This window comes from Lissotriton vulgaris, chromosome 4_1 (assembly GCF_964263255.1).
Source record: "Lissotriton vulgaris chromosome 4_1, aLisVul1.2, whole genome shotgun sequence".
Lineage (NCBI taxonomy): Eukaryota > Metazoa > Chordata > Amphibia > Caudata > Salamandridae > Lissotriton > Lissotriton vulgaris.
In genome coordinates this window covers 1718482480-1718505749 of record NC_141691.1, presented here as the reverse complement: position 1 = coordinate 1718505749, position 23270 = coordinate 1718482480, and the positions used below count along the sequence as shown (strand labels likewise).

Below are 23270 nucleotides of genomic sequence, written 5' to 3'. Positions count from 1 at the left end.
TATGAGTGAGAGAGTGAGTGTGAGAGAACCCCCAAATTCCCTCAAATAATCAAAATTAACAGTAGTGTTAACCTCGAAGTTTTAGATGGGGAGCTGCTTTGCTCCGAAACTCTGGCTGGAATATCTACTGTTACGGCCAACATAAGTAATAGTATGCTTTCAAGTGAACAAGAAATATGTGGAGGGGAAAAACAAGCTGTATTACATTAGCTGAACTTTAGCTGCTCCAGATCAAACAACCACATCACAATTCAAAGTTTGAACCACCACTGATGACATTGATAACCAAGACTTAGTCCCTGATTTAATCAATGCATCCCAAATTAAATAAATAAGCAGCATTCACCTGATCATCTCCAAACCGACCACATTCAATTTAGCGTCTCCATTTGAAAGCTTACCTCTGCAACCATGTCAACATCTAGACAAAAATATGCTAAACAAAGGTGTATAATTCTCATTAACTGATGGTTGGATGGCAATCGTTTTCTCTCCTACTTCTGCACTCCTCCATTACTTTCAATTCCTATCGGATCCCTCTACCCTCCTACATTTTCCAAATCCCTCCTGGGTACTAAGGCCAATCATCTTTTCACTCCGAACTTTCCATAATTTCAATTTCTCTCAAGCACCTACACTACCAACTCTTACTTCTTCGCTCCATCCTCCGTCCCCTCCTTCCACTTCTAACCCTGTAATTCAACTGACACCCGGCTGGACTCAGATAATCGGTCTACTGCCACATAATAAAATCATCCTCTTACAAATGTTTGCTATTCAACATGGAATAACGGAATCTAATTCAAATGGGCTAAAGTCCAACTATTTCTGCAACCATACCTAGGTAGCATTTTGTACCCCTCAGAACCGCCTCAATTTTATCAATAGTCATCTTGCGATCTACTTTCATGCAATAATTCAGTTTATCCTCCACATAGGGTAAACAACCTTTACAACGCAACTTATACAACGCACTACCATTACAACAAAACTTTTACAACGCAACATCCATTACAACGCATGCATTTACAACGCAACCATTACAACGCATGTCATTACAACGCAGTCATTACAACGCAGTCATTACAACGCAGTCATTACAACGCAGTCATTACAACGCAGTCATTACAACGCAGTCGTTAAACACAGTCATTACAACACATACCATTACAACACATACCATTACAACACATACCATTACAACACATACCATTACAACACATACCATTACAACACATACCATTACAACACATACCATTACAACACATAGTACCCTTACACTATCCAACACTTACCCTACTGTTGCACCCCCTGGAGTTAGAATAGTAATTTTTACCCCTACACTATCAAACACTTACCCTACTGTTGCACCCCCTGGAGTTAGAATAGTAATTTTCACCCCTACACTATCCAATACTTACCTTACATGCAATGTAATGTTATGCGTTGTAATGGTATGCAGGGCTCGACAAATCTAAAAAATCTTACTTGACCTGCAGGTCGAGTGAGTAGACTTTTCTACTCGACCTAACAGCAATGCACTCGACCCACAAATTGATCGCATTATGGACTTTTTTCAAAACATTTGCAGCGCCAACAACCCAATGAAGGTGAGGAAACATACAAATATTCACAAACTACAGCATAGTACATTCACCACACAATGTTCTAATGCAACTTGCATAGCAGTATTATAAACTCTGGGAAGACATTTAATTTCCTTTGTACCTTCAGATAACTGACAGAAGTTAGGACGTTTATAAGTGCAAGTATAGAAACCCTACGGTGCAACACAAACAGCCAAATCAAACTCTCCTCATGCGCTTCATCCGGGAAAGCGAACCTTTTTTAAACAGTTTATATGGGCACAGCACGGACTGTAAACAAATTGCACATGGTCTGGCTTGACAACGTAGCTGTCACCAGGCAATTGGAGTGAGCATTACTAGAGAGGGGCTTTGGCTCTGCCCACATGTTGGGAGCCATGAGTACATGTTTCCATTAGGTAGAACATGTGTGTGCATCCACAAAAAAGTGCTTTTGCTCTACAGAGGTGATCATTTTGTTTTCTTATGCAGCAGCGCAGCCTGAGATTGCATTTTCAAGGGCACAGTTTAGGACTTGCTTCACAGTGCAACTGTCATTTGACCACACCAATGTCATTCTAATTCTTTGCTTCCACAATAATGCATACAATTCATTCCCATGCTAATTTGCACGCAACGCTTTACATTGTCATACAAAATTCAGTTATTCATTTTCAACTGTAACAATGCACAATATCGAATCTTATTAAGACCAAAGGGGATAAAATTCAGTTGCAGCGTACTAAGCTAAGATTTCCAAATCAAATGTGGACGAGGCAATGCCTCGGTTTAAGCATAACCCAAAACCAGAGAGGTTGGTACATCTAATAAAGACAACGAAACGAACCAACTAAACAGAAAAACCGCGCACTGGTCCCCTTTTAAGGCGGCGCCAAGTGCAGCCTCACTTGGTGCTAAATGAATACCCAGAGGAAAACGGCGAACAAAGCATTTTGAAAGGGTTGCACAAACAACATGTCAGCTTTTATTATTTTCTATTCGGTTCTCACTCTCAAGCTAAGGTGTCCACGTCTTCGAAAGAGAATCTATAAAACCAAATATGTTTGTGTACATTCGTGTATGTATGCCTCTTTTTTTAATCTACGTGTAACCTGATATGGACCAAGGGCGAGGGACACGGGGCAGCAGGGGGAAGGTGGTGGGGGCTGGGGAGCGTGGAGAGGGGGGGGGGGTCGCCCTCCTGAATAAGCAGGGGTCCTGTTTGGCGACGGTGCGGATGAAAGAGTAGAGGGAAGGGACGCTCGTAGATGGTGCAATGCAAGTAGATGTAGGAGTGGGTGGGACAGCAAGGATCTATGGCAGAGGAAGGTATAGGAAAGTATTCGTCACCCCCCCCCCATTTCAGCCGATCATGGACGGCGCAAGGGGTGTCAGAGGATAGGGGGAGTACCTGGGGTTCTTGGTGCTGGCTTCACTGGCTCGGGACCGTGGGGGTCGGGCCTGGGCTAGTTTGGAGGTTGGTTTCTGGGCGGATTAGGGGCAAGAGGGGCAGGCACTGACATCGCAGAGTGGCAAGTCATTGTGAACGTTATTGTATACAGGGAAGGAGGAGGCGGTGTCTTGCGGGCAGTGACGCGCATCGGAATGGGATTGTTGTCAATTGACCATGGTGTATACCAAAGACTACAAGTCCCAGCATTCTTGGTGTTATTAGTTACCCCTAGAATTACCCCGACACTGCACTCATAGAGCTCCACATTGCAACCCACTATCTCTCTTCAAACACTGCCCCGTCCCTGCTGCCAGTCTCGTCCCTTTCACCTTTCTCATGTTACAGCGCACGGAGAAGACCACACACCGCCCGCAACCTCAGCCCGGGAGGACTTGTGCACAGGGAGGGGTGTCGGGAAGGGTTGGCTGGTTGTTTGGAGATTGATGGGGGCTCAGGGGAAGTTCGCGGATGCTTGGTTGGGGTCGGGAGCGCAAGGGTGGCTCAGCAGGACAGTGGGGAGGGGTGTTCGGTGGGGGTGCTGGTGGTGGCCTATGTGGAACTGCCGACAGTAGGGTGATGGGAGCGGGGGTGCCACGCAGACAGTTGCCCTAAAAAATAAGGGGAAGAAAATGGATAACTGCGCGGAGGGTTCGAGGCAGGGGGTCCAGGAGAAGGGGCGTGCTCTGCACTGGGCTGGCTGGGGTAGAGGCTCATGGACAATAAGGGGGTGGGCGGGGATGCGGGCCAGGTGGTGGAAGTTTGCTGGCCAGTTTGGGGCATGCCGGACACGGAGGGAGTGAGGTCTGTTGGAGAGGTGTTGAGAGGTGCGCATCCGTCGGCGGGGGCGGCTCTCTAATTGGTAGGGGCTCTGTTTGCGGAGGGAAGTCATGGCATTATTATTGGGCAGGATGCCCATACAGCGACCAACCTCAAATTATTCACAGCGTCGAGGAGCAGACCATTCTCGTAGGCCTTGGGGAGTGGTAATTACAGGAGGAAGGGAGCCGGCGCAAGGCCGGGGAAAGGGTGACACATGACGGATCAGTCAGCTCAGCAATTGTCGAAACGGACTCACCTCTGCAGGCCAAATTGCCCTGCACTCTGTCCCGAGTCCCGACTCCACCGAGGAGAGCGCGTGGTGACGTGCTACGTCACTGCTGCACTTTAAGCAGCACAGCATGGGGGCAGGCCAGGGCCGTCATTGGTAGCGCTTTCGCGCGCTACAAGATTGACGGCTCTGGCACCCAAATAGGCAGCGCACCACAACACCACCACCACCACCACCACTAAGTTAGGTGGTGCATGCATGCTGCCCCCTAGAGCCTTTTACCGCGCACCGCACCACCTGCACTCGTATCATGCTGCCCCCTAGAGGCTTCACATGCTACTGCACCACTGCCAGATAGCACTCGCCAGGCCGGTCAAGTAGGCCTTGAAACTGACTCGACCTTCACAAAATTCACTCGCATTTGCGAGCGGGCGAGTACATTTGTCGAGCCCTGGTATGCATTGTAAATGTAGCATGCGTTGTAGTGGAATGCGTTGTAAAGGTAGTTTCAAAGAATTTGTTGTAATGGCATGCGTTGTAATGGATGTTGCGGTGTAAAAAATGCATTGTAAAGGTAGGTAGGCGTTGTAAAGTCATACATCCTCCACATAGCTTCCCTTCCAGATCGGTCTGTTGGCCCAGTTTCCAAAGCGTTGAAAAGAATTGGACCCTGCCACCTTCAACTTTCAGCTTAGTGTTTTTCTGTATCTAACAATCTCAGCATAAATGTCATCAAAGACCAACACAGCAGTCCTCAGAAACCTCATCAATACATAAACCAAACAATAGATCTTTGGAAAGCTACGAGGCAGGGGTGACACCAACATCCCCCAGTGCAAATTAATAAGGAAATATCACTACAGAATCTATGAAGGTGCAATAAGGAAAGGCAAAAAAGCGGTTATTGCTACTGCTGTTGGGTCTATGAAGTCCAAAAAGAGAACTTCACAGCATAGTTGCTTAATTCCTAAAACCGGAATGCCAATTCTCAAAAATAAAGCATATACCTGAACTGTGCGAGCCCCCAGCAGACCATTTCAGATCTACAGCCTAAAACCTGGAAGGATACCAAAGAGGACGAGTAGCTAAACCCCCTTATCTCCTTAACCTTTTTAACAGATATATCAAATAAGACAACTCTCCTTCAATGTTCAATCCACGAATAACTACACGAACCTTACAAAAACCTGTGGCACGTTAGGATCTGTGGACCCTTGTCACCTTACCTTTAAAAGCATCCTCGCCAGCATCGAAGCTTTCATCTTTGCCAGCAGTGTCATCAACCCCCATATTGGTCTTAAGCCTCTCTTCCTCTAAATGCTTTCAACATTAAACAGGTGAGGATTTAATCTGTTATGTAGTTGTTTTTTAATGCAGCAGAATGGGTGATCCAGTAGCTCGTGCCAATTCCCGACCGATGAATCAAAGAGCCTGAAGACCAATACGTTGATGTAGACTGTTTGTACAGAGTGTGGTTTTGTACGATTCAACTAGATCGCTTGGGTTATTGAAAATTTGAGAGGGTTTGAAGATACTATATCAGATAACTATAATACTGTGAAAATATAGGACCATTAACTCCTGAGGATGGACCCCAAAAATGATTGAAGGGGGACCGAAACATCAACAAACCGGAAGCTCCATAAAGCAGTTAAAAGTTGGGATAAAAGAATAGGGTGGATCCTCAGTTTGAATTATCAGGAAGGCCTTGTTTTCTTTGTAGACCATCCCCTAGGTCCTTGTGGCTCGCTTCCTTGTGCTCTTTAATTTTGTCTAGATGTGGTGAGTTTATGTTGTTTTTAGAAACAAGGTATGGTGACGTTCTATTGTTTCGCCCTATGGGAATACATTTTGGAACAAAAAATAAAATGTCCAAGGATTATTTGCTTAGTGTGATAACTATTTGTACATGGATCAGTTCTCAAAATACTATTTCATTCACAAAAGAATAACAGTATGTAGGGCCCAAGATTATGTCCATATCCAATTGTCAAGATGTCACTTTTCTGTATTCAGAAACCCAATTCCAAACATAGGCACGGCTGCAAAGCAAGATTTATCTTTGCTGCTTATGTCTTAAGTTCAGAATTATTTCAGAAGTCCAAGCATGTGAGTGGGTGTCAACTTACTCCCTTTAGTGACTAGTGTGAAAGAAAGAACTAAATAATCATTAGGTGGGAGAACTCTGCTCTACACATTGGATCCCCTACTCCACTTTAGAGACTTTTACCTGGGGAGTCCAATCAAAGGCACGGGGCAGCTTTCCATAAGAAGACTTCCAGCACTTCTTGGTGGGGATACATTACTATCAATATAAGAGTGCCAGCACTTTTCAGTGTGAAGCAGATACTCAAGTATAAAGAGTATCTGCACTTCTCTCTATTCATTTCCAACACAGCACGGAGTGTTTCAGAGTGTTGTAGACAAGCAGAAAGATATTGAGGTGACAACGGAAAATCACTGTTTCGTCTTCCCAACCTGTCCATTATTTTCTTCCACTGGGGCATCGCAGAAGAGTAGATTTCAACAACCTGGCGGGGAACGGATATACGTCCATAGCATAAAATACTTCTGCTCTCTCTTATTCTATTCCTTTAGAACGCAAAACTCAGCAGCTAATTGGAAATGTGCCACAGCTATATCAGTGTCCCTGGGCACTGGGCTGAGTTTTCAGGTCTCGGAAACACTTTAGCACGTGTGGCGCCCGATGCCACAATTCTTTTTAGCCCACACCATATGACCTTCTCCTCAGATTCCCTCACTACCACCAAGCAAAAGTGACCCTCATCTCTCCACTGACACTCTTTCAAATGCATTTAAATTATTTTCAAGAGTTGGTAAAGGCTGACTTTACTAATCTACTCCGCTATCCACATAGGATACAGATCCGCTCTTTGCAGCAGGCATATTAACCTAACCCTCTGTGCTACTTTATATTTCAGTTATCAGTAGAGACAGCCGTCCGTGCCAAGTAGTGGAGGTTACAAAAAATTCCAACTTCCAATGTAAAGGCAATGCATTCAAAACCAGAGTTGTTAAGTCTAGCGTGCAGGAAAGCGGGTAATACGATGCAAATGCCATTTTTAACAGCGAATAAGATCTTCGGAGATATGGGGAAACAGTAAACCTGGCCCGAGCAGGAGCACCGCTGTGTCATCTTTCCAGTGCCTCCGTAGCGCAGGGCTCTACGGACAGAGGCAATTAATAGCGCAGCCAGCCAGCACCCTTGGAACAGTATCCGCGCATGTGACTCACCGCTCAACGCCTGCACGGGCCCTGGCGGCCGGCCAGCGCTGCTCCAATGAGACGGGCTGCCAAACGCCGGCCAGGCTGGCAACCGGCCACGGCTCGGCTCCAACAGGACGGGCAGCTGCGGTGCTGCAGAGACGTGCTGTTCTGTCACAGGGAAGGCGTTCAGCTCCTCCAGCGTCGGTGCACCCCAGGCTGCGCAGGAAAGGCGGCCGGAGAAGCGGGTTCCTGCGGCCTTCCTGCAGTGCCATCAGCGGGGTGCGGTGGGGAGTGAGCTGCGGCAAGAGACGGTGCTGGTCAATTCAAGCGCCTACCTAGGAGCAATCAATGTAATGGCATTTCCAAAGTATGCATTAATCAGTCCCGGGGTATCTACAGAACTCTTACCAAGCTAACTCCCTGCGTGAGGTACAAATCAAGGCACTGTGGCACAGCACCCAACATGCTCCATAAAAGACAGTCTATATCCAACGCCCCTGCAACCATTCTCTCCAAATAGGGAGCCCGGGTACCAATGCAAATGGGAGTGCTTTACGACCTCGTCCAGGATATGAAGCACTATACGAAACAATACATGGACGTTTCAAAAATCGTTTGGCACAATGCATTCCAATAAAGGCCTAAAACAAATATCGACGTTCTAGTAAGATACTTCACGGGTTAAAGTTTTCACAGGGTTACACTTTCCAATCCCAGGGAGGTAAACTCGGTTTTTTGAAGTGTGAACTTCTGACCCATCATAGTATTCATACACATCTTTGCAGGTTGACAACGTTATCACTTGAGTTGAAACGTGTTTTCCGTATAGCAGTCTCTCTGACCCCATGACCCCAAGCTTTCTCGACCCAAGGTGGTAGAGAGGGCAACAATAATTTATCGAATTAGGAGGCAAGACCGTTACGTTTGATAAGCATTATCACAGTTCCCCCGAATTAGAATTCTCTAAAATAGAATAAAAATGCCGTCTAATACTTGGATTTTTAACAATAAAGTAGTAAAATGCATATACATTCGCCAAAGACTGGCCTGAAATTCAGACTTCTATTGAACATGGGCAGATTAAAAGTACATGGCTTTCAACTGCCCCCATGTCATGTTAATCCCTTTTAGCCTACTCTGGTTGTTAAGCCAACGGCTTCATGCATGCTGGACCATATGTACAGACCTGCATGTCCCAGTATTGCTGGTTGCTAAGACTGTTTTTGGTTTGTGTGGGTAAATGAGAAAAACTGGACTGGGTAAAAGTTACTGTGTGTATGCGTTGAGATTTACCTGGCGTGACCCCTCTCCCCACAACCTTTAGAACAACAGACTGCTGTACAAAATGGAGCGAGACAATACAATAAGCGCCAAATAGTCATTGCCATTTTTGAATGATATAATAACCTCACAACTTAATTGCATTTCACTTATTTACAATCATAGACACTGAGATAACAAGCATATCACATAGAATCAAACAATCTTCGTTCAAGCATCAAAGCCAAGATCAAAAACTTAACCCCCGGCGTCAGCCACCAATTCGTTAGGCCACATTTCATAACATTGGACATATTGACAGCTACAAGAGTCAGAACCCTTATGAAAATCACCAATAAAAAACATAGTAGGTAGAAAGATGACTAGTTTTTACTTTGGTTCAATTTACCACTCCAGGCCAAACTCAGTCAAGTTCAATGGATGGAAGACTATTGGTTAGCACCCCTGTGCAGGCATTTAAAACATCTTTTCATTGGATTGTGTACCTTAATTATAGCCCGTCACAAAACAAATAAATGGTTTTCTGAAATAGTGTAAATAAGCCATCAGAAAGTTCTTAATGTGACTAATTGCTTCTGTTGTTTCCGTCCTGCAGCCAAAGATCAAAATAATGGGTGTTTAGATGTATGCTTGAGTCAATAGGTTGGAGGATTAGGTTCGGGTGGACTTGCAAATTTGTAGTGCATTAGACACGGGATGGAGAAGGAAGAGAACACACATTGAGCTGAGACCCACTGCTTTGAAGCTACTTTTCATTTTCGCGCGAGTGGCAGCACTTCTCCCACACGAAGAAGTGCTGATACTGAAATGGGGCAAACATTAGATGTGCACATACAGACAGGAGTCCAGTTGGCCCACTTAATGAACAACCTACCATCTCTTTTCACACAAGGCCCATGCATGCACCGCAGGATTGTAGTAGTACATGTGGGAAGTATCCCTGTGCTAAAAACCCAAGAAGGAATACATCAAGGATCACGATCTCAATCATTTTATTATTATATTAATGGAAAATAAACAACATTCTCAGGCTTTAGAATTCTCTACGCTTAATTCCCCATTTCGCGCTTTTCTTGGATGCTACTCGGAGACCGGTCCCAGTGACATCCCGCACCCTGCCGGATATCCCAGAATACGACTACAGCCCCCTTGCCTTGTATACCTTTGTGCGGCACCGACCGGCCGTTTCCGTTGCACGGGTTTCTTAGCTCCGGCTCCGCTCTGCTTCCGCCAGGGATGACTGTGGGAAGCTTGGGGGTCAGGGTCGCGGCCCAGGTTCCGGATCGCGCCCTTCTCCCGGTCTGCGATGTCTCCCTGTCTGTGGCGGCCACAACTCGGAAAGTGTCCGCGCTGCCGAACGTGCGGGGCAGACACCGGTGGTGAGCCGACCGCGGGGTCATCCCCGCACATGGGCCATTGAGAGCGGGAGCCTCGCCCCGTGCATTAGTGATGGTGGTAGGCATGAGATGACAGACCCACACACCCCACTTTTAAAACGACCACTGGCCTGATATGCAAAGGGATGAGATGACACCCGGGTGCATTAAAGATGCCTGAGAGTGGCAGGGAGATGAGAGGCGCCCGCCCCCTGCACTGATGGAGGTAGGCATGACAGGGCCGGTGACCTGCATTAAAGGTGCCAGACAGACGCAAGCACAGACATGAATGACCCCTGCATTCCAGGTGCCCGATAATGGAAGGTTTAGCGTGCCAGGCACTTCGTGCATTAGAGATACTTAGAGACAGGTGAAATAAGAAAGTAGACACTCATGCACTATACGTACTCAGTCGGATGCGGGTTTAGGGCAGGACCCAACCCTCTCTCTCGCATCAGCGGTGTGGCAACGAAACAAACCCGGCTGCATTAGTAGTGCTGGATGGTGCCCACCCCCCGGCCCTGAGTCTGCCTGGGAGAGACAGCGATGGGTGAAATGCAATGGCTAAGTGTGAGGGTGGCGGGCGTGAGATGGCATGCCCCCGGGCAGAGCTGCTCCCGCTGCAGGGCCCAAGCACACACTACACTCCTCCCGAACAAGGCGGGAGGTTCCCGGTCGCGGGGCTTACCTCCCGCCTCCGGACGGAGAATCTGTAAAAATCCGATTGCCTCTGCCTGGCCTTCGACTGTAAACGACTTCAAATACTGAAGGCAGGGAGTGGCAATGGGGAATCTAGTTAGCGCTGATTGGCAGACAAAAAGCAGCGATGCTGGCGAGGGTGGGCGGCTGTCCCGCCCCATCCGCCCTGCGATTGGCTGAAATGAAGGGCCCTGCCCGGAAAATCCAGCTCAGTCAGCCGGAAGAAAACGCCCCTTGCCCCGGGAAAAACTGCAACGCTGCCCCGGAAGTGGTGGATGAACTGTTGCCTGATGTTTTAGTTTAGGTGCGTTAGATAGTTCTACTTCTACTTGTTTCGAAGAAGAAGCGTTTTCTGATACTGAGGACTGATTCACTGGATAGCGTCTCGCACTTTCTCGGAGAGGGCAGTCAGAAGCAGCAGCAAACGGGAACCAACCCTGCTCTATCCGCACTTACCTACGTCGCTTCCCCTTGTAATAAGGCTGTTACCCTGTACTCAGACGATTCTTTTTAGTTTGGACATGCCGTGTCCAATAATGCTTCAACTCGAAAGAGAAAACCATCTGCTTTATTGCTTGGGGCAATTACAGTATCTTTGATTTCCCAAGAAGGAACGGTTATCACATGACTCTTATTAGCCCAAACTGTTTATCTATCTAATGCTTCCTTGGGGTAGTTCTGCTCCAGTTTGGCGATTGAAGTGAACCAACGTCCGAATACAAGGCTTTGTAAACAAAAGCCCAGGATTTGAACAGTGCGTCACAGACGTTACGGAGTTATGTGATAACCGTGCAAGATGTGTACCTTGTAATTTTGATGCTGTGTTGGACACGTTGTGTTTTTGTAGACTCTTTTTTTGCTATTTCCGACAAAAGCCAGTTTAATGCTGCCATATCGACATGGTTTTTATATCTGTGAAAAGCGTTCCTAAGCTGTCGGGTTACCTATGTCATTTGATACATACAGCGAGTTGTAACTTTTTACATAGTTTACTTGTTTAAGCATGTATATGTGGGACATTTCAATGCCTACAGTGAGCCCTTCAGGGACTTATGTAGCCTTCAAGAGTAACACCTTAATAAAAAGTTGTATAGGAAAACTACTGAGCTCTTCAGTTGTATTTTTATTTTTTTAATACATTTTTTTTAGGAGTTTTCTATAGTGCAAACTTGACCTTCAGGAATTGGAGCGCTTTACATGAGCACCATTTACATTATACAAGGACACGTTCTTTTTTGTAGGCACAGGGAGATAACGTTATTTGCCCAGAATCTCAAGATGTTGACCCAGCGCAAAGACTCAAACTAGGTTCCCTAGTTCCAATGTCTTCAGCTCTGACCTTTACGCCGGTAAAATTTTAAAGTGGTGTGGCAGAGAGAACCAACTTGTATTGTAGGGAACAACCAAGCCCAGTTCTTCCAAGGAGATTCGTAATGGTGGCGTTCCACCTTGACATAAAGTTTATTAAGGCATCGATAACAGGAACGGGGGCTACCATTTACTTCAATCCCCTATTCTCTGTGTGCCCACTTAGGAAGTCCAACATCCACTGCCTGTTTGCACTTAAACAACCATAAGACATCCCAATTCTTTGCCTGTGCGCATTCTCCTAAAGTATTGTGTGAGATATCTTCTGTCGAGGAAGGAGTTCACAGTACTTCCTCTAATCTTGGATATAGCTGCTAAAAAGGGAAATCATCCACTTTGTGCTCTTGTGTTCTTGAGGCTTCCACTACAGCCACTGCTACTAATAACCCTTCTCTTAGCCTCAGGCTTTGGAGTTAGTTTTCATGCCTAACCAATAACAACTGAAATCAGTTAGGAATAAATTAGAAAGGAACCTGGGAGTTCGTCCGACTACCTCGCCGCCCTCCGCTCTCCCTTCCCGCCACCACCGCTTTCCGCGCCCCTTTTTCTCTTCTGTACCCTCCCCGCTCCCGCCTCCCAGCTGCTCCGCCCACCCGCGCACTTGGCCTTAAATGGCGACCGTGCGACGCAGGTGAGTGTGACCCACTTGTGGGACACCCCCGCGCCGCACGGCCACCAGCTGCTGCGTGTGCCCCTTTGCCCTGCCACTTCTCCTCGCTGCCGCTGCTCGCTGCCGCTGACCACGCCCCCTCCGGCGTGGTCCGTGATCGCCTGCCTGCTGCTAGTTGCTGTTTTGCCCTGTTTTTGCCCCCATTTGTGCCTGTATTTTTATTCAGTTTGTTGTACCCGTGTTTAAGTTTCCTTCCTGTTTGTCCGCCTACCTCGCCGCCCTCCGCTCTCCCTTCCCGCCACCACCGCTTTCCCCGCCCCTTTTTCTCTTCTGTACCCTCCCCGCTCCCGCCTCCCAGCTGCTCCGCCCACCCGCGCACTTCGCCTTAAATGGCGACCGTGCGAACGCGCAGCGGTCACGCGCAGCGGGCGCGCCGATTGTGCGCCGAAGGCGCGCCAAAGGTAAGCCCGTCTGCGCCCGTCCGCGACCGGATCGCGCCCAGCGCCAGGACCCCTGGCCCACGAAGACCCCGACCGACCCGCCTGACGTACTCCGCCGCCACCCTCATCGCACTCAACACCGGCCGACTCCCAGAATGCCACCAAGCCACACCACGACGCACCCACGGACCTTTCAGCTGCCACGCCTGCAAATTCACCTGCATCCGGACCTGCCTCGCACCAGCACCCGCCAAGTCGAACACCAGCAGCACCCACCTCAAGTGCATCCTGCTCAACACCCGCTCCGTCCACAGACACGCCATCGAACTCTGGAACCTCCTAGACGCCACAGCCCCTGACGTTGCCTTCCTCACGGAGACCTGGATGAACGCCTCTTCAGCTCCCGACATCGCCATCGCCATCCCAGAGGGCTACAAGATCGTCCGGAGGGACCGCAACGCCAACCAGATGGGAGGAGGCATCGCCATCATCCACAGGAACACCATCCGTCTCACGACCAGCACCGACAACACCCTGACCAGCGCCGAACACCTGCATTTCCAGATCCACACCAACCCGAACACCACCCTCAGAGGCACCCTGATCTACCGACCTCCGGGACCACGCACACAATTCAGCGAGGACATCGCCGACTTCGTCAGCCCGCACGCCCTCCCCTCCGCTGACTACATCCTCCTGGGGGACCTCAACTTCCATCTGGAGAACAACAACGACCGCAACACCAGCACCCTGCTCGACAACCTCGCCAATCTTGGACTCAAGCAACTGGTGTCCACCCCCACCCACCTCGCCGGACACACACTCGACGCAGTCTTCTCTTCCAGCACAGACATCGACTTCAGCCACGCCACCGAGCTTCAATGGACGGACCACAGCTGCGTCCACTTCACCTTCAAGAGAACGACGACCCACCACCACCAGCAACAGGCCGCCCGCAGAAGCTGGAACAAGATCACAGCAGACCAGCTCGCCACCTCCCTGAGCCAGCACCCTCCTGCCAGCTCAGCGAACCCCAGCCAGGCCGCCGACAACCTCACGAAGTGGATCAGCATCTGCGCGGACGAGCTCGCCCCGCTGAGGACCCCGCCCAGCAGACCCGGCAGCAAGAAAGCCCCGTGGTTCACCGACTAACTCAAGAGCTCCAAGAAGAACTGCCGAGCCCTCGAGAAAGTCTGGAGAAGGGAACCTACACCGGACAACAGGACCTCCTTCAAGCTTGCCACCCGGAAGCACCACCAGCTGATCCGCGCCGCCAAGAAAACAGCATTCAAGGACAGGTTGGACAACAAAGCACACAACTGCAAGGAACTCTTCAACATTGTGAAAGAGCTTTCCAACCCCAGCGCAGGAAACAACGACATCACCCCATCGCAAGACCTCTGCAACTCCCTCGCTTCATACTTCCACAACAAGATCGCGGACATACACAACAGCTTCAACAACCAACCAACGCACACCATGACCGAACAACCACCCCCCACCACCACCCTCCACGCCTGGACCCCGATCAGCACCGAAGACACCCTCCGCACGATGAACTCCATCCACTCCGGATCACCGACCGACCCCTGCCCTCACCACGTCTTCAACAAGGCCGACGCTGTCATCGCACCCCACCTGCGAGACATCATCAACACATCCTTCAACACCGCCACCTTCCCTGAGAGCTGGAAGCACGCCGAACTCAGCGCTCTACTCAAGAAACCAACAGCGGACCCCACCGAACTCAAGAACTACCGCCCCATCTCGCTCCTCCCGTTTCCAGCCAAAGTCATCGAGAAGACCGTCAACAAGCAGATGGCCGCCTTCCTCGAGACGAATGGATCCCTCGACCCCTCACAGTCCGGCTTCCGAGCCAATCACAGCACCGAGACCGCCCTCATCGCCGCCACCGATGACATCCGAGCCCTGATGGACAATGGAGAAACAGCGGCCCTCATCCTCCTAGACCTCTCCGCGGCATTCGACACTGTCTGCCACCGCACCCTAGTACAGCGCCTCAGCAACATCGGAATCCAGGACAAGGCGCTGGAATGGATCATCTCCTTCCTCGACGGAAGAACACAGAGAGTCCGCCTACCACCGTACAAGTCAGAGGCCTCCGAAGTCATCTGCGGCGTCCCTCAAGGATCATCTCTGAGCCCCACCCTCTTCAACATCTACATCAGCCCCCTCGCGGCCATCGCACGCAAACACAACCTCAGCATAATCTCCTACGCCGAAGACACCCAGCTGATCCTCTCCCTGACCAACGACCCCGCCTCCGCCAGAGCCAACCTGCACGAAGGGATGAAAGAGGTAGCCGAGTGGATGACGACCAGCCGCCTGAAACTGAACTCTGACAAGACGGAGGTCCTCATCCTCGGCTCTTCACCCTCCGCCTGGGACGACTCCTGGTGGCCTCCCGCCCTGGGTACCGCACCCAAACCGACAGACCATGCACGCAACCTGGGCTTCATCCTGGACTCCTCCCTCTCCATGACCAGGCAAGTCAACAACGTCTCCTCGGCGTGCTTCAACATCCTACGCACGCTACGGAAGATCTTCTGGTGGATCCCCACCGAGACCAGGAAGACCGTCACCCAGGCCCTCGTCACCAGCCGACTGGACTACGGCAACGCCCTCTACGCCGGTACCACCGCCAAGCTCCAGAAGAGACTCCAGCGGATCCAGAACGCCTCAGCCAGACTCATCCTCGACATCCCACGAACCAGCCACATCTCCGGACATCTGAGAGACCTTCACTGGCTCCCCGTCAACAAAAGAATCACCTTCCGCCTCCTCACCCACGCACACAAAGCCCTACACGACCAAGGCCCGAGCTACCTCAACAGCCGGATCAACTTCTACGCTCCCAAACGCCACCTCCGATCAGCCAACCACGCCCTCGCCGCCGTCCCCCGCATCCGAAGAGCGCCTACAGGAGGAAGGTCCTTCTCCTACCTGGCCGCCAAGACCTGGAACTCCCTCCCGACCGACCTGCGCCTGACCCAAGACCACCTCTCCTTCAGGAAGAAGCTGAAGACCTGGCTGTTCGAGCAGTAGCGGCACCCCCCCCCCCCCCCCCAGCGCCTTGAGACCCTACGGGTATGTAGCGCGCTCTATAAGTGTCATTGATTGATTGATTGATTGATTGAGTTTGAAACTCTCTGGAATTAAGATTCAGCCAAGAAATCTGAGTTTGTGATGAATTACTCAAACATTGCCATCTTAGATATGTTTCCAATTTGGGTCTCATAACTAGGATTAAGAAGTGGCTCAAGTCATGGTTTATGCATTTTGCCCGAATGCTGTAAATTCAACAGAAATTGATCGCTGGGAGTGAGTTTCCGTGCTTTAGTCGTGTAGGAGTTGATTTTAACGTTTGTAGTAAATTAGTCATTGGGTTGCTTCTTCTTTCTCTTTAGTTTCTTAGAACATCGTGAAGTTGAGGCAAGATTCAACCTGAAAAGAGAATTTGATGAAAAGAGGTCATATGGTGTACATGGTATGTGAGGGTTTGATCTGAATAAGAATGAGTATGTTTGCTAATACAAGTGTGTTTTTATTATTTTTCAGCTCTTTGTGTGTTCTGAGGAGAACCCCATAAGATATACAATAGGGTTCGCAACTTGTCGACTGTTTTCCACCAAACAAGTGTTCTATGTATGCATTACTATTGATGCTCAAGGTGTGAACTCATTTAAATTACAACTGTGATTGTTTTTCATGAGCTCAATAGGTACACCTTTTGGTATAGCCCTTGTAGAAAGAATTGAAGCAGCGAATTGTAACGCTAAAGTAAAGGGCTTATTTCGTTAAAAAAAAAAACCAAATTGTTTGCAATATTACAGCACCTAGGCAACAACATTTTTTGTAAAATGTGATTATGGTTGTGATTTTTTGTATTGTTGTAATGATTGTTAATTTGTTTCTCTGTGTATTGTAATGTTTTGTGACAAATTGGTGTTTCAAATAGATGAATAATTCACTCTGCCTTTTTTTATAATTTTTGAAAAATGGTATAAATCAATCAAGAAAAATAAAATGTATGATCATTTCAATTGAAATGTGTGATCATGGTGTTTGATGGCCCAATAATAGTTGGTAAGAATCTGGGCGGGCAGGAATTCAGGACTGTGATAAGGAAGACCTGTCCTTGCATTAATGAAGAATGCCGGTAAGTAATCTGGATGTTACCCCTCTTATCCAGTCCTTACTTACTGGGTCAGTCCCAAAGTAGAGCAGAAATTAGGGTTGAGGCCCTAAAATTATGCGAGGCACAGAAGTGATGCTACACCTGGGTTTTAATAAAAATATAAGCATTCAAGTATTGAGCACTGGAGATAAAACATCAGATCCAAACTTCGTTGAAGAACAACCTCCTTACTTAAGACAGAAGTGTGTCATAAAGTGTGAGGTGTATCCGCACAACAAGTAGAGACCTACTCCCCCCCCCCCCCCCCCCTTTGTCGATCTCCCCTGGGCTGAACCCAGAAACTCCCTCCCTGCTAATTCAAAAGCCTTGAAAATGGCCAGTTTGACCCATCTGGACAGGGTTGAGGTGGTTGGGCAAATAACTCTACCACAAGTCTAGAAGTAATAATACAGAAGGAAAGAAAGAAATAAACCCTCCAACTAGTACAGGCCAATCAACAGGAAAGCAACAGGTTGGACTCCAGGATTCATCAGGACAAAAAATAGGAAGACTGATACACGAGAAGAACCACACTGGTCCAACAAGCAGGCAATGAACATAATTGCAGCACAACAAGAACTCGGTTTACCCATCTCCTTTTATATGGATTATTCGGGAAGTGGCATGGAAGAAACAGGAAGGAATCGTCTTCCATGTTTCTTTGGAAACCACAGTGTCAAGTAAGGAACAAAAATTACAAGATCCCAAAGGTAAATGTGAAATGGACTAGTCAGGAAAAGGATTGGCCGGAGGGCAGCCTACAAGCCCCAGGTGACATCTCGGCAGGAAGCCGCTGCCACCCCAGCTTGCGTCCGGAGGTGCTTTACAAAAAACAGCTGGGGCTTCCCCCTGTGCGGGAAAGAGGATTGAACGGGGCCAGCCTACAAGTCCCAAGTTACATCATGTCAGGAACCTGCCGACACCGCCAGCTTGCACCCGGATGCAATCAATAAAAAAACACTGGGGCTCCCGCTGAGTGGGGAAGAGGATTGGCCAGGGGGTAGCCTACAAACCCTAGGTGACATCGCGGCAGGAAGACGCTGGCGCCTGGAGGTACTCTACAAAAAACCACTGGGGCTCCCGTTGTGCAAGACGCACCCAAGCCAAGAGCGGCTCGTCTGCGCCCGTCCGTGGCCGGTCGAGGCTGGGCTGGGCCACCCCTCTCGGTACCTCTCTTGGACTCATCAATATTGACGAATTGATATTTTTATTTTGCCTGTTTTCTGCTGCCTATTCCCCCCTGAGCCTATAAGGGATATGGTGCCCACTTGAGCGGTCCTGCCTAGGGCCAACATAGAGCAATAGGCGCCAGGTCAAGCCAGCCTGCAGTTATTGTACTTTACAGACCCCCCAGGATATAGCGGCATGGATTAGCAAATTTAGCGGCACAAATATGGAAATTTAGCGGCAATTTTGCGGCATTTTATGTGGCCATTTTTCCTACAACAAACACAGATATCTTAGTTTTTTTAGTTATTTAACAACATGAAGCTATGTATATTTGGTTTCTTTACAATGTAGACACTTTGGGGCAGATTTACAAGCCCCTTGCGCATCCACTATTTTAGTCATCCATCCTCCCTTTCTCTCTCCATCAACCCTTTCACTTAGCCATCCATCCTTTCACCCACCCATCATCCATCCATCCATCCATCCATCCATCTATCCATCTGTCCTTCCCCTCATCATCCAACCTTCCCCTCATCACCCATCCATCCTTTTCCCTCATCATCCATCCATCCATCCTTTTCCCTCATCATCCATCCATCCATCTACCCACCCACTCTTCATCCATCCATCCTTCCCCTCATCCATCCATCCTTCCCCTCATCATCCATCCATCCTTTCACCCGCCCCCTCATCATCCATCCATTCCCTCATCATCCATCCATCCACCCTTCTCTTCATCATCCATCCTTTCACCCACCCCCTCATCAACCATCCATCCATCCATCCCCTCATCATCCATCCATCCTTTCACCCATCCATCCTTCCCCTCTATCCATCCCCTCATCCATCCATCCATCCTCTCATCCATCCTTCCCCTCATCCATCCTTCCTTTCATCCATCATCCATCCTTCCCCTCACCCATCCATCCATCCATACTTCTCCTCATCCATCCATCCTTTCCCTCCATCCATCCATCCTTCCCCTCATCCATCCATCTCCTCATCCATCATCCTTCCCCTCATCCATCTTTCACCTCATCCATCATCCAGCTACCCATACATCCAGCTATTTACATTTTCTCTCCATCCTTCCCCTCTCATCAATCCATCCATCCTCTCTCATTATCCATTTATTCAATCTTTCATTCATCCATTCACCCTTTCACTAATTCATCCAGCCATTCACCCATCCCTTCACTTACTTACTCGCCGACCTTTCCATATTAATTTTGAGCTGAGCCCTTTTGAGAAGAGGCCCATCAAGAACTTCACCCTCGCTGCAGGGGCCGTTCCAGGACTGGGACAGAAGCCACCCAGGGCGGAGACAGGATCCACCACAGGGGGGGACAAGAGCCATCACAGGTGTAGGTGGACTGGAGCCACAACATGGGGGGACTGGAGCCATCACAGGCGGGGGGTGGACTGGAGCCACCACATGGGGGGACAGGAGCCATCACTGAGGGGAGGGCAGGAGCCATCACAGGAGAGGGAACAGGATCCACCAGGGTGGGCACAGGGGTGGGCGTGCAGTATTCTAGTATCATCTTGGGCTCCTCGCCCCCTCCTGCACAAGACAACGAGAAGACAGGCTCTCTGTCCAAAATGCCATCCCCCACTGTGATGTACAGTACTTACAAGAGATACTCTAAGAGAAGTGATTGAACTGATTGTCCTCCATACTCTGTTAATCAGTGTGGGTGCGATTGTGCCATTTCTTTATTTTCTTACATTATAGACTGCATGTTTGAAGAACCGAGGTTTGCTTACAATTTAGTGACAGTAATTAACTCTGTGAAGAGAACCACGTGCTGCCTCGGTGTAATCAGGGGTGTAATCTGGCCGAGTCTCGGATGTTTGGGGCCCTGGGTAGAAATGGAATGTGTGAGCCCCCCTCTAAATAGCAGAGACATGACACATTCAGGGCTGTTTGCATGTGAATAGATGTCGCAGCTCCTGAACCTGCAGCCCCTCCCTCTCAGTCACCTTCGAAGCACCTCTTAACAGGTCATCAAGGGCTGGAGGTGTGAGGTTTGCCATCCCGCTGTGACGCTTCAATGCTGCTGAGTATCTGAGGAGCTTTGGTGCAGCATCGGAGTGAAGAAGGGAGCCATAGCCACATAAAGCAGACCCCCCAGGATATAGCGAAAAATGCCGCAATTTCTACAAAAATGCCGATTTTGCGGGCATTTTTGCAAAAATCGCGGCATTTTTAAAAAAGTGCCGATTTTGCGGCAAATCGCGAAATCGCGATATCCTGGAGGGTCTGACTATAGGTGTCCTTGTCAGGTGCACCCATTACCATCCATATTGCTAAATGTGAGCCATTATGAGCTAAAGGAAGATGAATGCAGGCAAATCTGTGGGAGACACTATTACTACTATAGATTCCTATTTGGTCAGAGCAACGAGTCTTATCTCCAAGGAAATAGACCTGACTTAAAGGAGACTTTCTCTGTAGATGGAGAGAAGTACTTAGGGATTATTTCCCCCTGTTGACTGAGGGGGCAGTTGGTACCTTGCCAGAAGTTTTGTTACCTCCGGCAGTTACACATGCTGAGACTTTATAAGATAATGATACCACGCTAGTTGAACCCCTGGTTAAAAAAAAGAGGGCATGGGGGAAGAGCGCATCCCAGTCTAGGGTGGTCTCTCCGGTTACATGTGCCAACTCTGACTTAGATCATGTAATGGAAAATAACTCCTTAAGCTTGAAAAATTGTTTAAAAGCATGTTGTCTCCCATTTTGTTGTGGCTTGAAGGAATAGAGGCCAAGCTCAGTTTGTTGCCTGCTCCTGATTTTAGTGCTCCTAATAGTAAGGCCATGACAGCAGCCGTGGTATCCAGTTGTCAGACTGGGCCCTCCTCTGACGGTTGTTCTGCTTTTGGGGAGGGTTCTAGTGAGCATAGTCGCCCAGCACCTGTGGTCCAGAGTGTTATGTCAATCACTGAAAGGGATTGTTTGAGGGACAGGGTCAAACTGTGTTACACAGGCCGCAGCTGTCCCCTGTCAGGCGGATCTCCTCAGAGGTCCATTTCAGTCCACTTGGGGTAGTGCTATTACACCCACATCAAGTAGGCCGCTCGCAGCATGAGTGTGTGACATTATCTCCCTACATCTACCCCAAGAGTCAGTACCCTTGGTTGTTATTTTGATGGAAGTTCGACCTATTAAGCAAGGTATGCAATAGTCCACAGCAGACCTTATGCATAAGATCAAACACTGGTGTGATAGTACCACAGTGAAAGAGCATATTTTGTCCCCATACGTTTTAATAGCAAAAAGAGTCGTTTGGGTGGGTTCTAAGGTGAAGAAAAACAGTGAGGGTCATTACATCATGGTCAATCTAAGGCACCCTAGATATGCAAAAGCCCTGGTTCAGAGTAACCCATTCCCAGTACCAATGTACAACGGTCAAGACTGCTCCTCTACAATATTTTGATCCCACCCATTCTTTTTTCCTGGGCAGTAGTGGTCATTAGCCCCCAGGCCCCTCAAGATGTTTCAGGGTGAGATTGCCAGGACTGATATTTCACTTGGCAATAGGTTCACACCCTTGATAGGGCTAGATGACAACGATTGACAGATGTTGATATTGCGAATATTGCGGGCCTGAGGGCCTAAAGAGATGGCATAAAATGGTTAGAAACTCTTGGAGCAGTCACATAGTCGCTCTGCAGGAAATATGGCACACTGAAAAATCCTTCTCCATGGATGGATTATCCTCTCTTTTTTTAAGGTCGAGCTGGACGTGCTAAGGGAGCCCTCCTTGTCCTGGTCTCACTTAACATTCCATGCACTGCCAGCTTAGTGGAAAGTGATTCACCCAACCTCCTGGTAGTAGAGTTGGTGTTCACAAAGAATCCCCCTTTTGTTAGTAGTACATTTTTATAATTTCTTTTGTAGAAGTCAGATATTGAACTGTGGAGTGTTCTTTGGAACATTATGGGGAGACAAGGATCTCTTGTTTTCAGGTTATAATTTTGGGTGACTTTAACATACATCTATGTCAACTAGACTGCACCCTTGTGAAAGGTCCTTTGGATGTAATTTTCAGTTTCACCCACTTCGGGCATACTGAACAAGGTCTTCACTTTGAGGGGCTATTAGCGGTTAACAACCTGCACTGCATGGAACAGTCGGGGGAGATTGACTTTGTTCGTTCTTTTTTTGGTATGGGCTGTTCCTCCACTATTGATACTATTATGTTATCTGTCCCTCTGGTTCTTGCAGTTAATGCAGTGAGAGTCTTCTGTAACAACTTTAGCGACTATAACCCTATAACGATTGAACTGGCCTGGTATCTAGATATAAATAGGAAGGAGGGCAACAGTCTTCTGAATAGTGACATTAGTACAAGGGACCACGCCCTTAGGCTGAAGTGGAACAAGGTGATACCAGAAGCTATTTTGGAGAATTAATATTTAGCAAGTGCAGGTGACATTGCATTATGTCTCGATAGTGGAACACAGGACAGGCTAGTATTAGACGCTTTTTAACAACTTAATTATTCTGATTGCTGATAATATGACTTACCAGGGAAAGATGAATGAAAATAAAAAGGTAAAGATGGTTTGATGGTAACTGTTCTAAGACCTATAGGTACCTAATGGCTGTACTCAAGCAGCAACCTAGGGACAAGGACAAGATCAGGGCATGCAGGAAAGCTTATAAACCTGCAACCAAGCAGAGGAAAAAGTTAATTCGCTGGTAGACTTGGGAAAACCTGTAAGCAAGGCCAGCGTGTAAGCTAAAAGTTTAAAATTTTAGGAAATATTAAACAGCCCTTTCATTTCATGCTTATTAAACTCTAGA

At 48.4% G+C, this 23270-nt stretch overlaps 1 protein-coding gene across 6 annotated transcripts in view; it reads right to left on the bottom strand.

Moving 5' to 3' along the window:
• PDP1 (pyruvate dehydrogenase phosphatase catalytic subunit 1) overlaps window positions 1-10747 on the bottom strand; it is a 99835-nt gene extending 89088 nt beyond the window's left edge. For 2 of the 6 annotated variants that reach the window (XM_086965992.1, XM_086965993.1), the window contains exon 1: window positions 9759-10736. In XM_086965992.1, the coding sequence (XP_086822118.1) occupies window positions 9759-10059 (301 nt within the window). In that variant the 5' untranslated portion in view covers window positions 10060-10736. Of the gene's footprint in view, window positions 1-9758 lie in introns of all 6 variants that reach the window. The other 4 variants (XM_086965994.1, XM_086965997.1, XM_086965995.1 and 1 more) reach the window with 3 other exon arrangements.
• Window positions 10748-23270: the final 12523 nt, after the last annotated feature.